The sequence below is a fragment of the Bombina bombina genome, chromosome 4 (assembly GCF_027579735.1).
Source record: "Bombina bombina isolate aBomBom1 chromosome 4, aBomBom1.pri, whole genome shotgun sequence".
Lineage (NCBI taxonomy): Eukaryota > Metazoa > Chordata > Amphibia > Anura > Bombinatoridae > Bombina > Bombina bombina.
In genome coordinates, this window is record NC_069502.1 from 964,768,500 (window position 1) to 964,782,349 (window position 13,850).

At 39.3% G+C, this 13,850-nt stretch overlaps 1 protein-coding gene across 1 annotated transcript; it reads left to right on the forward strand.

Annotated features, from left to right (window-relative positions):
• The first annotated feature begins 5,928 nt into the window (after nt 1–5,928).
• Nucleotides 5,929–12,854, forward strand: LOC128655727 (cystatin). Its single transcript, XM_053709299.1, has 3 exons — nt 5,929–6,176; nt 8,649–8,765; nt 12,676–12,854. The coding sequence occupies exons 1-3, from the start codon at nt 5,964–5,966 to the stop codon at nt 12,757–12,759; spliced, it is 414 nt and encodes a 137-aa protein (XP_053565274.1). The 5' UTR covers nt 5,929–5,963; the 3' UTR covers nt 12,760–12,854.
• The last annotated feature ends 996 nt before the right edge of the window (nt 12,855–13,850 follow it).

Below are 13,850 nucleotides of genomic sequence, written 5' to 3' on the forward strand. Positions count from 1 at the left end.
CATCAATAGCTTGTTCTATGGCCCGGTTGCCACCTGGTAGTAGCTTCTTTCTGCCCAATTGTGCTTTTCACAGAGGAAAACTTTCCTGTAGTATATCAGTCTGATCCCGCCGACATGGTCAGTCCAGCCCCGAAATACCAGGCAATTCTCCTCTGAACAAGGAACATGACAACCCCAGACGATCGTTTCGGCCTCCTTTGGGCCTCGTCAGTGAGGTGCAGTCATATCCCTCTAAGCACATTGGGCAAGGAGTCCACGTCTGGTTTCCCCCATCACCCTTAGGGAGACTATCCCCAGGGTCATATTTACATATGCAAAACAGAATGAGAAGCAGTCTGCCAGGAACGAACAGCAGCATCAATAGCTTGTTCTATGGCCCGGTTGCCACCTGGTAGTAGCTTCTTTCTGCCCAATTGTGCTTTTCACAGAGGAAAACTTTCCTGTAGTATATCAGTCTGATCCCGCCGACATGGTCAGTCCAGCCCCGAAATACCAGGCAATTCTCCTCTGAACAAGGAACATGACAACCCCAGACGATCGTTTCGGCCTCCTTTGGGCCTCGTCAGTGAGGTGCAGCCATATCCCTCTAAGCACATTGGGCAAGGAGTCCACGTCTGGTTTCCCCCATCACCCTTAGGGAGACTATCCCCAGGGTCATATTTACATATGCAAAACAGAATGAGAAGCAGTCTGCCAGGAACGAACAGCAGCATCAATAGCTTGTTCTATGGCCCGGTTGCCACCTGGTAGTAGCTTCTTTCTGCCCAATTGTGCTTTTCACAGAGGAAAACTTTCCTGTAGTATATCAGTCTGATCCCGCCGACATGGTCAGTCCAGCCCCGAAATACCAGGCAATTCTCCTCTGAACAAGGAACATGACAACCCCAGACGATCGTTTCGGCCTCCTTTGGGCCTCGTCAGTGAGGTGCAGCCATATCCCTCTAAGCACATTGGGCAAGGAGTCCACGTCTGGTTTCCCCCATCACCCTTAGGGAGACTATCCCCAGGGTCATATTTACATATGCAAAACAGAATGAGAAGCAGTCTGCCAGGAACGAACAGCAGCATCAATAGCTTGTTCTATGGCCCGGTTGCCACCTGGTAGTAGCTTCTTTCTGCCCAATTGTGCTTTTCACAGAGGAAAACTTTCCTGTAGTATATCAGTCCGATCCTGCCGACATGGTCAGTCCAGCCCCGAAATACCAGGCAATTCTCCTCTGAACAAGGAACATGACAACCCAAGACGATCGTTTCGGCCTCCTTTGGGCCTCGTCAGTGAGGTGCAGCCATATCCCTCTAAGCACATTGGGCAAGGAGTCCACGTCTGGTTTCCCCCATCACCCTTAGGGAGACTATCCCCAGGGTCATATTTACATATGCAAAACAGAATGAGAAGCAGTCTGCCAGGAACGAACAGCAGCATCAATAGCTTGTTCTATGGCCCGGTTGCCACCTGGTAGTAGCTTCTTTCTGCCCAATTGTGCTTTTCACAGAGGAAAACTTTCCTGTAGTATATCAGTCTGATCCCGCCGACATGGTCAGTCCAGCCCCGAAATACCAGGCAATTCTCCTCTGAACAAGGAACATGACAACCCCAGACGATCGTTTCAGCCTCCTTTGGGCCTCGTCAGTGAGGTGCAGCCATATCCCTCTAAGCACATTGGGCAAGGAGTCCACGTCTGGTTTCCCCCATCACCCTTAGGGAGACTATCCCCAGGGTCATATTTACATATGCAAAACAGAATGAGAAGCAGTCTGCCAGGAACGAACAGCAGCATCAATAGCTTGTTCTATGGCCCGGTTGCCACCTGGTAGTAGCTTCTTTCTGCCCAATTGTGCTTTTCACAGAGGAAAACTTTCCTGTAGTATATCAGTCTGATCCTGCCGACATGGTCAGTCCAGCCCCGAAATACCAGGCAATTCTCCTCTGAACAAGGAACATGACAACCCCAGACGATCGTTTCGGCCTCCTTTGGGCCTCGTCAGTGAGGTGCAGCCATATCCCTCTAAGCACATTGGGCAAGGAGTCCACGTCTGGTTTCCCCCATCACCCTTAGGGAGACTATCCCCAGGGTCATATTTACATATGCAAAACAGAATGAGAAGCAGTCTGCCAGGAACGAACAGCAGCATCAATAGCTTGTTCTATGGCCCGGTTGCCACCTGGTAGTAGCTTCTTTCTGCCCAATTGTGCTTTTCACAGAGGAAAACTTTCCTGTAGTATATCAGTCTGATCCTGCCGACATGGTCAGTCCAGCCCCGAAATACCAGGCAATTCTCCTCTGAACAAGGAACATGACAACCCCAGACGATCGTTTCGGCCTCCTTTGGGCCTCGTCAGTGAGGTGCAGCCATATCCCTCTAAGCACATTGGGCAAGGAGTCCACGTCTGGTTTCCCCCATCACCCTTAGGGAGACTATCCCCAGGGTCATATTTACATATGCAAAACAGAATGAGAAGCAGTCTGCTAGGAACGAACAGCAGCATCAATAGCTTGTTCTATGGCCCGGTTGCCACCTGGTAGTAGCTTCTTTCTGCCCAATTGTGCTTTTCACAGAGGAAAACTTTCCTGTAGTATATCAGTCTGATCCCGCCGACATGGTCAGTCCAGCCCTGAAATACCAGGCAATTCTCCTCTGAACAAGGAACATGACAACCCCAGACGATCGTTTCGGCCTCCTTTGGGCCTCGTCAGTGAGGTGCAGCCATATCCCTCTAAGCACATTGGACAAGGAGTCCACGTCTGGTTTCCCCCATCACCCTTAGGAAACAGGCCATTAAAATGACCACACTCCCGCACATATTAAATATATTGCAAACGGTTCCTATACTTTTTTCTAAGTCATTCTTGTCTAACCTACAGTCCAATTCTTTTGTCTGGGGGAAAATTAAGCCCCATATAAATAAAGCAACTATGCATAGGCCGTTGGGGGATGGAGGCATTGGGGTTACAAAAATAGAGAGATACTATGACGCAGTGACCCTCCAACGTGTCTTGGACTGGCATGGTAAAATAGAGAATAAAGCATGGATTATGATAGATTCTCACCTTTTAAGATCTCCGTCACTGGGGGCACTAAGCTGGGTTTCACCAAGCATTAGACTAACTTTAGCCAAAACTTCAATGCTGTATACACGTATTTTTGAAAATTGGGACTCATTAAGGGACTCGCAGCTGGGTATTTCCTCTAGAATTTCACCTCTATCGCCTATTTCATATAACGCAGAATTCCTTGGAGGACTAGAACCTCATAGAGCCATTGGTGGTGAACTAGGATATACAATACCATTTATAAAATTGACAATTAATGGTAAATTAAAGCAAAGACAGGATCTAGAGGAGGTTGCTGAGGGAAGTTACTCATCTTAGCTGAAATATGCTCAGTTAAACCATTAAATTCACAATTCCAAATATAAAACAGACTTGTTGAGGCCTCCCACGAGGTACGAAAAGCTATGTCTATTAAAAATTCACCCATCTGGTACTTTATCCATAATTAGACATTTATTGGAGGAAACATTAATTAATACTCTTCATTTATACACTAAAAGTTGGCAAAAGGAATTTGATGTCTCACTTACCAATCAAGATTGGGAAAACATATTTTACAATACTCGCAAGTCTTCTGCATCACTAAAAACCTTAGAATTTAATCATAAAATATTGACTTGCTGGTACTTAACCTCAGATCGGTTAAGGCGTATATACCCTAGCGTTGATGATAGGTGCTGGAGAGGGTGTGGGAAGAAAGGTAATATGTTGCATGTATGGTGGCAATGCGAGAAGATACAGCCAGTTTGGAAACAAATAGAGACCGTCTTCCAAACTATCATAGATGACTCCTTTACACTAAACCCATTGACGGCGCTATTAAATTACAGACCACCGGGATTATGCAAAATTAGATGGAACCTCCTGTTAATAGGGCTAAACAGTGCGAGGAATTTGATAGCGAGGAAGTGGAAATGCCCCCTACCAGACTAGAATGTATACAAAACACCACAACACTCATATCCCAAGAAGAGTATGTGTTTTTCAGAAAAGGGATCCTCACTAGATTCTATGACATTAGGTTTTATTGGGAATCTTTCCTGGGCTCCATTGGTAATTTGACAATGGAATAATTCATGCACCTTCTTGATTTCTTCCCGCATATTGCTTCTTTTTTCCCTCCCCTTCTTCCCTCTTTCTTCTTTTTTTTAAACTTCTCCTAAGGCAGGTAGGTAAAAGAATTGTAAAGTTGAATCCACCCTAGTAGGATCTCAGTTGCGTTTTGTTTGCTTTTATTATTACTGTTTTAAAATTTCATTAAAATTGGAATCGCAAGAAAATATAAGTTCTCACAAATAAGTCGAGACGACTTATAGATGTTGTTTATCACCATGAATAACCAGAGGTGATATATGGACTGCCCCATGGACTAATTTCTGACTATAAGTCTCTGAAAGAAGGAATATTGTATGGACAATGTCTATGTTGTATGTTATATGTTATTCATATGCTTGTATGAAGAACTTGAAAATTTTAATAAAAACTATATATAAAAAAAATAAAAATAAATCAAGTGTAAAGGTTGCAAAGGTCAAACATACCTAGAAGAAAAAAGACCAACAAATATTAAAAAAAAAAAAACTTTGTTACTAACTATAGTGCAAGGCTTGTGAAAATAAGAGATCTTCTTTGCCTATACACAGCTCAGGCAGATTTATTAGGCTCTGGATGAAAACATCATAGAGTTTTGAGTTTTCTAAGTGTAGGTGTAAAAAAACATGTAGAATTATTATTATTATATTTGTAGGATTATACACGCAAACAAATTTGTGGTGTCAGATCCAGTACACAGGGAAACAAAAAAGAAAACTTAAAGGGACTGTCTAGTCAAAATTAAACTTTCATGATTCAGATAGTGCATGCAATTTTAAACTACTTTACGGTTTACTTTTATCATCAAGTTTGCTTTGTTCTCTTGGTATTCTTTGTTGAAAGCTAAACCTAGGTAGGTTCATATGCTAACTTCTAAGCCCTTGAAGGCTGCCTTTTATCTCAGTGCATTTTGACAGTTTTTCACAGCTAGAAATTGCTAGTTCATTTGTGCCATATAGATACCACTGTGCTCACTCCCATGGAGTTATTTATCAGTCAGCAATGATTGACTAAAATGCAAGCCTGTCAAAAGAAATGAGAAAAGGGGCAGTCTGCAGAGGTTTAGATACAAAGTAATCACAGAGGTCAAAAGTGTATTAATATAACCATGTTGGTTATGCAAAACTGGAGAATGGGTAATAATAAAGGGATTATTTATCTGTTTAAACAATAGCAATTCTGGAGTAGACTGTCCCTTTAAGAATGTGAAACAACAAAACATTGCAGATGTGTCAAAAGAGAATGTTTCAGACCAAAATGTTTTTGTATTACCTTTAACTTAAACATTAGACCATAATTTAATTACAGTTGTATATTAGTAAAGTTTTATGTGATTGTAAACCTCTCGTTTCTATCATTTTCAAGTTAAAAAATATCAACAATAAAGATCTGTTCTTGAAAGTGTCACATTCAGTGAGAATTAAACATTCGATTATAGAAAGTTTAGCAAGGAAAAATATAATAGCATTCCATAGCTGTTTTTTGTGACATTCTTTTATGATAAGATTTATTTTCAGATATGAAATAACTGCACTACAAAATTGAAAAGTCATTTGTCTTTGATCATACCTAGCTATCTCTGATTAAACAACTGAAAACTCATTCCCATAACCCAGTATTTGATAGGTCAGATAATTTGTTTCTTTGTAAAAAAAAAATTGAACAAATATGTAACTGCCTGCTAATCAGATTGTAAATATTGATAATGTTGACGTTGGCCATACAAATAAGCCTATAAAACCTATAAAGCCTTGTTAATACTTCTCCCAGTCTCCTTTTTCATTCTTCTATTCCTTTCACACACCTGACAATAACAACATGGCTGTAAAGTTGTGCCTGTGCCTCAGTGTTGCACTATCATTTCTATATATATCTGTATCCAGTAATATACTCCCTGGAGGTCCAATGAATGCAAACCCAGACGATCCAAGCATCCAGAAAGCGTCCATCTTTGCTGTGAATGAGTTTAACAAAAATTCAAAGGATGACTATCTCTGCAAACTCATAAAAGTTATGTCAGCGCAATCACAGGTAATCTAGACTAAAAATAAAGAAAATGACTGCATTAGTTATATAACTGATTAATTAAATAAATATATTGTTAGGATGTATTACAAATATTTATTATTTGTAGCCAATTTAATAGCATTGAAATAATCAAACAAGTGTCATTAAAACAGAGCCTGAATTTAACAGAATTTTTTACCTTTACATTTTTTTTTTACTTTTTTTTTTTCTCCCACAGTGAGTTTAGTAGATTCACTTCAGCTGAAAGTTATGTCATAGTCTAAACTTTAGAGGATGTAAGTTTAAAGTGAATGTAAAGTTGAATGAATCAGTGCCCGAATCTTAAAAATAGTATTAAAAACAGGCGCACTTTCATTCATGAACGTTTACATTGCAGCATTTTTTTAAAAATACCTTTTTATTTGGCAATGCCGGATAGGCAATCCCCCGCCCACAGCTCCTCTGTACTTACCTCAGCAATGACCAATTTCAGCTTCCTCCAATCATGGTGTGCACCCCAGAGCGTCCATCTTGTGAGGCCACGCCGTGATTGGAGGAAGCTGGTTTCGTCATTGCTGTGCTAAGTACAGCATAAGAAGTGGGCGGGGGATCGCCGATCAGGCTTTGGTGAAGAAAAAGGTATTTTTTTAAAAACGCTGCAATGTAAAGTTTCATGAATGAAAGTGCCACTGTTTTTAATAGTAGTTTTAAAAAACGGCACTGATTCATAAAACTTTACATTCACTTTAAGAGGCCCATTTATCAAGTTCCGTATGGAGCTTGTGGGTCGTGTTTCTGGCGAGTCTTCAGACTCGCCAGAAACAGCAGTTATGAAGCAGTGGTCTAAAGTCCGCTGCTCTAACCCTGTCCGCCTGCTCTGAGCGGGTTGAATCGCCACAATTCAACCCGATTGAGTACGATCGGGTTGATTGACACCTCCCTGTTGGTGGCCCATTGGCCGCAAGTCTGCAGGGGGCGGCGTTGCACAAGCAGCTCTTGTGAGCTGCTGGTGCAATGCTGAATAAGGACAGCGTATTGTTCTCCGCATTCAGCGAGGTCTTGCGGACCTGATCTGCACTGTTGGATCAGGTCCGCAAGACCTTTGATAAAAAGGCCTCTAAGACTCTGCACTACTGTGCATTTAACCCTGCAAATCAGCAGCACTAGTTGCACAACTCAGCTATTTAACTAACTTTGCTGATTGGATCAGCGGTAGTTTCCGCTCAGGACCTGTAGTGGTCAGTGGGTCTATTGTTTGTTTAACCCCTTTGCAGATGTTAAACACACTGTAGTGCAAGGTTGTTAGTCTAAACATTACACAAACAAATTAGAACATGTAATTCTTTGGCTTTTATGACCCTTTAATTTTTTTTCCATCTGATTTGTCACATAATCACTGTGGAAACTAGGAAACTAAAGGTCACACTAATTTACTGAGTTCATTTACAGGTAAACTGGCAAAAATAAATAGAAAAGTGCATTGAATGTATTTTTTCACTACTTATATATTAAACATTTTAGAGTAATTGATGTATATGTCAGACTGATATGAAAGAGATTCTCTAAGGTTGACATCATTTTTTTTTAAATTGTGTCCTAAACTTTATACCCCAACTTTACATGGTAATAAGTTCAAATGATTATGGCATCCATCCAGATAAATGGTGGTTTGCCCTTGTACTGAGGGTAATCTAAGGGGTCTATTTATGATAGTGCGGACGGACATGATACAATGTAGCGTATCATGTCCGTCACACATCGATAAATGCCGACAGTACACACTGTCAGCATTTATAATTGCACCAGCAGTTCTTGTAAACTGCTGGTGCAATGCCACCCCTGCAGATTCGCGGCCAATCGACCGCTAGCAGGGGGTTTCAGTCAACCCGATCGTATTAAACAGCGGTCTTTAGAAAGCTACTCCTATTGTCAAATTTTCTTTATTCTCTTGGTATCTTTATTTGAAATGCAAGAATGTACGTTAAGATGCTAGTACATTTTTTGTGAACAGCCTGGGTTGTTCTTGCTGATTGGGGAATAAACTCACCCACAAATAAACAAGTGCTGTCTAGGGTCTGAACCAAAAATTGTCTGGCTCCTTAGCTTAGATGCTTTTTTTTCCAAATAAAGATAGCAAGAGAACGAAGAAAAATTGATAATAGGAGTAAATTAGAAAGTTGCTTAAAATTGCACGCTCCATCTGAATCACGAAAGAAAAAAAATTGGGTTCAGTGTCCCTTTAAGGCAAGGAAAGATGTTCCTAATCAAGACTTTATGAAAAAGTTGGATATTATGAAGTGTAGTGCCAGTTGAAGTTCCATCATGGCTTCTTTTATCCTCTTTTAAAATGACAGACACTGAACTCATTTTTAAACAGTCAACACTATTGTGCATCATATTAGATCATTTTACATTCTAAATGAACACAAATTAATTTTATAGAGATAGAATGACTTGTCAATGTATTTTTTTCCCTTATATATAACTCCCTCCCAGGTTGTTGCTGGAGTGAGGTATATTTTGGAAGTGGAGATTGGAAGAACACAGTGCACAAAGGATACCACTGATGACCCACAAACTTGCACTTTGGCTCAAGACTCAGGTTTGACTAAGGTAAATAATTAGAATTATATTACTAATCTCTGATCCACATTTGTCTAGTGGGAGTGTGTGAGCCTTCTATGCATCCTGGGCCCAAGTTCAAAATATGTGGCAAATATGAGCTAAAATTGATGAGGGGTGGAAGGGTTTACAGGATTGCAGATTTTCCAGTGCTTAGGGCAGTACAAAAAGTAAATACAATAAGTCAGGGTTCTTCAAACCATGGGTCGGGACCTATTACTGGTCGCAACACCATGTTTACTGGGTCGCAACTTGTGTGTGTGGTGTGTGTTGCTTGTGTTGTAGGAGAGTGTGTGTGGTGTGTGTTATATGAGAGTGTGTGTTATATGAGTGTATGTGTTATAAAAGAGTGTGTGTGGTGTGTGTGTTGTATGAGAGTGTGTGTGTAGTATAAGACTGAGTTGTGTGTGTGTTATATGAGAGTATTTGGGGTGTGTGTGTTGTATGAGAGTGTGTGTGTGTAGTATAAGACTGAGTTGTGTGTGTGTTATATGAGAGTATTTGTGGTGTGTCTGTGTTGTATGAGAGTGTGTGTGTGTGTGTAGTATAAGACTGAGTTGTGTGTGTGTTATATGAGAGTATTTGTGGTGTGTCTGTTGTATGAGAGTGTGTGTGTAGTATAAGACTGAGTTGTGTGTGTGTTATATGAGAGTATTTGTGGTGTGTCTGTTGTATGAGAGTGTGTGTGTAGTATAAGACTGAGTTGTGTGTGTGTTATATGAGAGTATTTGTGGTGTGTCTGTTGTATGAGAGTGTGTGTGTAGTATAAGACTGAGTTGTGTGTGTGTTATATGAGAGTATTTGTGGTGTGTCTGTTGTATGAGAGTGTGTGTGTAGTATAAGACTGAGTTGTGTGTGGTGTTATATGAGAGTATTTGTGGTGTGTCTGTTGTATGAGAGTGTGTGTGTAGTATAAGACTGAGTTGTGTGTGTGTTATATGAGAGTATTTGTGGTGTGTCTGTTGTATGAGAGTGTGTGTGTAGTATAAGACTGAGTTGTGTGTGTGTTATATGAGAGTATTTGTGGTGTGTCTGTTGTATGAGAGTGTGTGTGTAGTATAAGACTGAGTTGTATGTGTGTTATATGAGAGTATTTGTGGTGTGTGTGTTGTTTGAGAGTGTGTGTGTAGTATAAGACTGAGTTGTGTGTGTGTTATATGAGAGTATTTGTGGTGTGTCTGTTGTATGAGAGTGTGTGTGTAGTATAAGACTGAGTTGTGTGTGTGTTATATGAGAGTATTTGTGGTGTGTGTGTTGTTTGAGAGTGTGTGTGGTGTGCATGTTGTATGAAAGTGTGTGTTTGTGATGTATGAGATTGTCTGTGTGTGTTGTATGAGAGTGTATTGTATATGTGTTGTGTGTGGCACTTTCAAGTTTTACTACAACTAGGAATAAAGAACAGATACATTTTAGTCACTTTGTCAAAAATTGCAGCTATCTTGTATATTGCTTCAGAAATTTCAGACCAAGCGTAAAAATAGGGTCACGAAGGTATGTGGTATCATTGCACTGGGTCTTGGGAAAAAAGGTTTGAAGAACCCTGCAATAAGTAATATGTTTTTGATGAGCTTTTTTATCTCTTTGGGAAGTGTGAGGCAATCTAAAGCAAGAGGTGATGTGTGTCTTTAGTTCCATGTAACAGTAAAAGTAAAGGGAGATGACTTGGATAGAGAATACAATTTTAAACAGGTTTCTTTTTCACTTCTGTTATCTAATTTGCTTAATTCTCTTGGTATCCTTTGCTGAAGAAACAACAATGCACATGGGTGAGCCAATAACGTGAGGCATATATGTGCGACCACCAATCAGCAGCTTTACCTAGGCATGCTTTTCAACAAAGGATACCAAGAGAATGAAACAAAGTAGATAAAAGAAGTCCATTGAAAAGTTGTTTAAAATTGTATTCTCTATCGGAATTATGAGAGAAAACAATTGGGTTTCATGTCCTTTTAATGCAAAATGTATCATTATAAATTTACATTTTACATGTATCAGTGCTTTATAATGCTTTATAAATATGTTATAGGTAATTTCACTACACAATAAACATAGAATAAATATTACTTGTCTTCATATAAAACTATTTGCTTTCAAAAGAATGATAAGGTGTTTTAAAGGGACATTAAAGGGACAGTCAAGTACAAAAAAACCTTTCATGATTTAAATAGGGCATGTCATTTTAAACAACCTCCCAATTTACTTTTATCAACATTTTTTCGTTGATCTATTGGTATTATTCTTAGACCTTGAAGACTGCCTCTAATTTGAATGCATTTTGACCACTAGAGGGCATTAGTTCATGTGTTTCATATAGATAACATTGAGTTCATACACGTGAAGTGACCAAGGAGTGATTACTGATTGGCTAAAATGCAAGTCTGTCAAATTAACTGAAATAAGGGGGGCGGTTTGCAGAGACGTTTATTATTATAACTGTGTTGGTTATGCAAAACTGGGGAATGGGTAATAAAGGGATTATCTTTCTTTTTAAACAACAAAAATCCTGGTGTTGACTGGCTCTTTTAAAAAAAAAAATCTGTAACAAACAAGAGAAATGAAGCATGCTAAAATATGTTTTTAAAGTTGTTTACATTGTTATTGGAATTAAAGGGACAGTCAACACCAAAATTGTTGTTGTTTAAAAAGATAGATACTCCCTTTATTACCCATTCCCCAGTTTTGCATAACCAACAGTTATATTAATATATTTTTTACCTCTGTGATTACCTTGTATCTAAGCCTCTGCAAACTGCCCCCTTATTTCTGTTCTTTTGACAGACTTGCATTTTAGCCAATCAGTGTTGACTCCTAGGTAACTTCACGTGCGTGAGCTCAAGGTTATCTATACGACACACATGAACTAATTGCCTCTATGCATTACTCAAGTATCACTGGCTGATTAGTACAATTTCTACAGACTCTACAAGTATCACAAAATAAAAGTTGATTTTTCCAGCTCAAAAAAATGTCTGTTTTGAAGCATAAAAAGTAAAACATGTTTAAATAATCTCATATAGAGGCAATAAAAAATACTTTAACGTGCCATTCAGCAAGCATCTGTTCTTTGTCTATACAACACTATGTTGTTTTAGTTTTGTGTATTCTAATTGTCTCCGTGGTGTTGGAGAGTAAATTTAAATGTTCAGAACAAAACACAACAATTCACAGAAATGGAATCCAAGTTTGAATTATAAATACCATATGACACATTATCTCGGAAGAAAAATTATCTTTGGCCAAACTTTCTTTTGGATCATTTTAAGATCAACAGTTTTTATGTATCATCACTGAACATTGTCTTAAATTTGTATTGCTTTCTGTAGCTTATGTTCTATGGTATGGGTTAAAAATGTTTTTTCAATTATATTACCATAAGCTGTCACTAAAATTATATCATTATCTACTTTAAAGGGAAACCCTAAATTTTCCTTTCATATTAAACAACTTTCCAATGTACCTACCTTGCCTAGGGTCTCTTTTAGCTCTCCTACCTTGCCTATGGCCTCTTTTAGCTCTCCTACCTTGCCTAGGGCCTCTTTTATCTCTCCTTCCTTGCCTAGGGCCTCTTTTAGCTCTCCTACCTTTCCTAGAGCCTCTTTTAGCTCTCCTACCTTGTCTAGGGCCACTTTTCAGCCGCTACAGGCCCCAAACCCTTGTCAGGAGCGTAGCAACCTTGAAGAAATGCACTACGAATGCACAAAAGGCTCACTCCGTGACCTCCCCGATGAAGTTTGTGATCCTTCGGTATCCCAACTGACCAATCCGGCACTGATCATTCTTAGACAACATGCATATATATCATTATTTCTTTTCATGTTTTTGCTTGATTGTATTTCCAATAAAATGTCTTTTTTTAATTGCTCACATGTTCAAGCAAATACATTTCTCTTACTTATTATAGATGTTGAAGTGCCAGTTTGTAGTTGTGGAAGTATCATGGCTCAATCAAGAGACGCTTGAGTCCTACTCCTGTAATGCATTGTAAGAAGATACTTTAAACATCAGCAGAAGACACCACTTGCAGCATGATTTTATTTAACTAATTGTCAAAATATAATAAAATAAACTGTAACAAGCCAAGTGTTGTATGGTCATATTTATTTCCTTGCACACTACAAAGACAACTGATGAGTATGCTAAACAACACTAAGGGGTATATTTATTACAGTGCGAGCGTATCATGTCCGCTGCACATCGATAAATGCCGACAGCATACGCTGTCGGCATTTATCATTGCACGAGCAGTTCTTGTGAACTGCTGGTGCAATACAGCTAGCAGGGGTGTCAATCAAGGCTCGCCGGAAACAAGGGGCATCAAGCTCCATACAGAGCTTGATAAATCGGCCCCTATAAAGAAAAAAGCACACAAAGAAAATGGAGTTGTTACTGACTATGGCCCACATTACGAGTGGAGAGCAAAATTGCGCTTTTGCGATTGTGATATTAGCGCAATTTCATGGAAGTTTTGCGCTCACAATGGAGCCTTGTTCTGATGCCATCATACACGACACAGAACCTAAGTGCAGCGAAGGGGGTAAGTTGGGCAGTGAAGGGCAGCAAATGTAAAATATATATGAATACATACATATATATTTATGTGTTAATATCTGTATACACACAGGTTAACACATACATACTGTATATGTATAGAAGCATAAACATATATATTTATAGAGAACTCACAGTTCCCATAGACCAAAATGTAAAGGCACTTTTCAGTGCCGTTTTTTTTCTAACACCCCAGACTCCCTCACTTTAACCCCTCATAACTGCTTCATGAAGTTATTATTTTAAAAAAAATGATACTCTTTTTATTATTTTAATAACCTACACTACACTGTACTTTGGGAGCAATTGGGGCACTTTTGGAAAATTAACCAAAGATCTGATCTCTGGTTAATTTTCGGAGCGCTAATTGCTACCGCGAGCTCACTTATAATGGCTGGTTATTTGTCACATGCCCCTAAACGGGCACAAGATAAATTAGCACTCCACTTGTAATCTAGTCCTATACATTTTATGATAAAAGCACATACATCCCAGAGTAAAAACTGTTAAAATATGTAGTTGCATATA

Excerpts from the sequence above, each read along its gene's own strand:
- LOC128655727 (XM_053709299.1), top strand. The coding sequence starts at position 5,964 with ATGGCTGTAAAGTTGTGCCTGTGCCTCAGTGTTGCACTATCATTTCTA. Across the intron at positions 6,177-8,648 it reads TTATGTCAGCGCAATCACAG|GTTGTTGCTGGAGTGAGGTA; the intron begins GTAATCTAGACT and ends ACTCCCTCCCAG. Across the intron at positions 8,766-12,675 it reads AAGACTCAGGTTTGACTAAG|ATGTTGAAGTGCCAGTTTGT; the intron begins GTAAATAATTAG and ends TACTTATTATAG.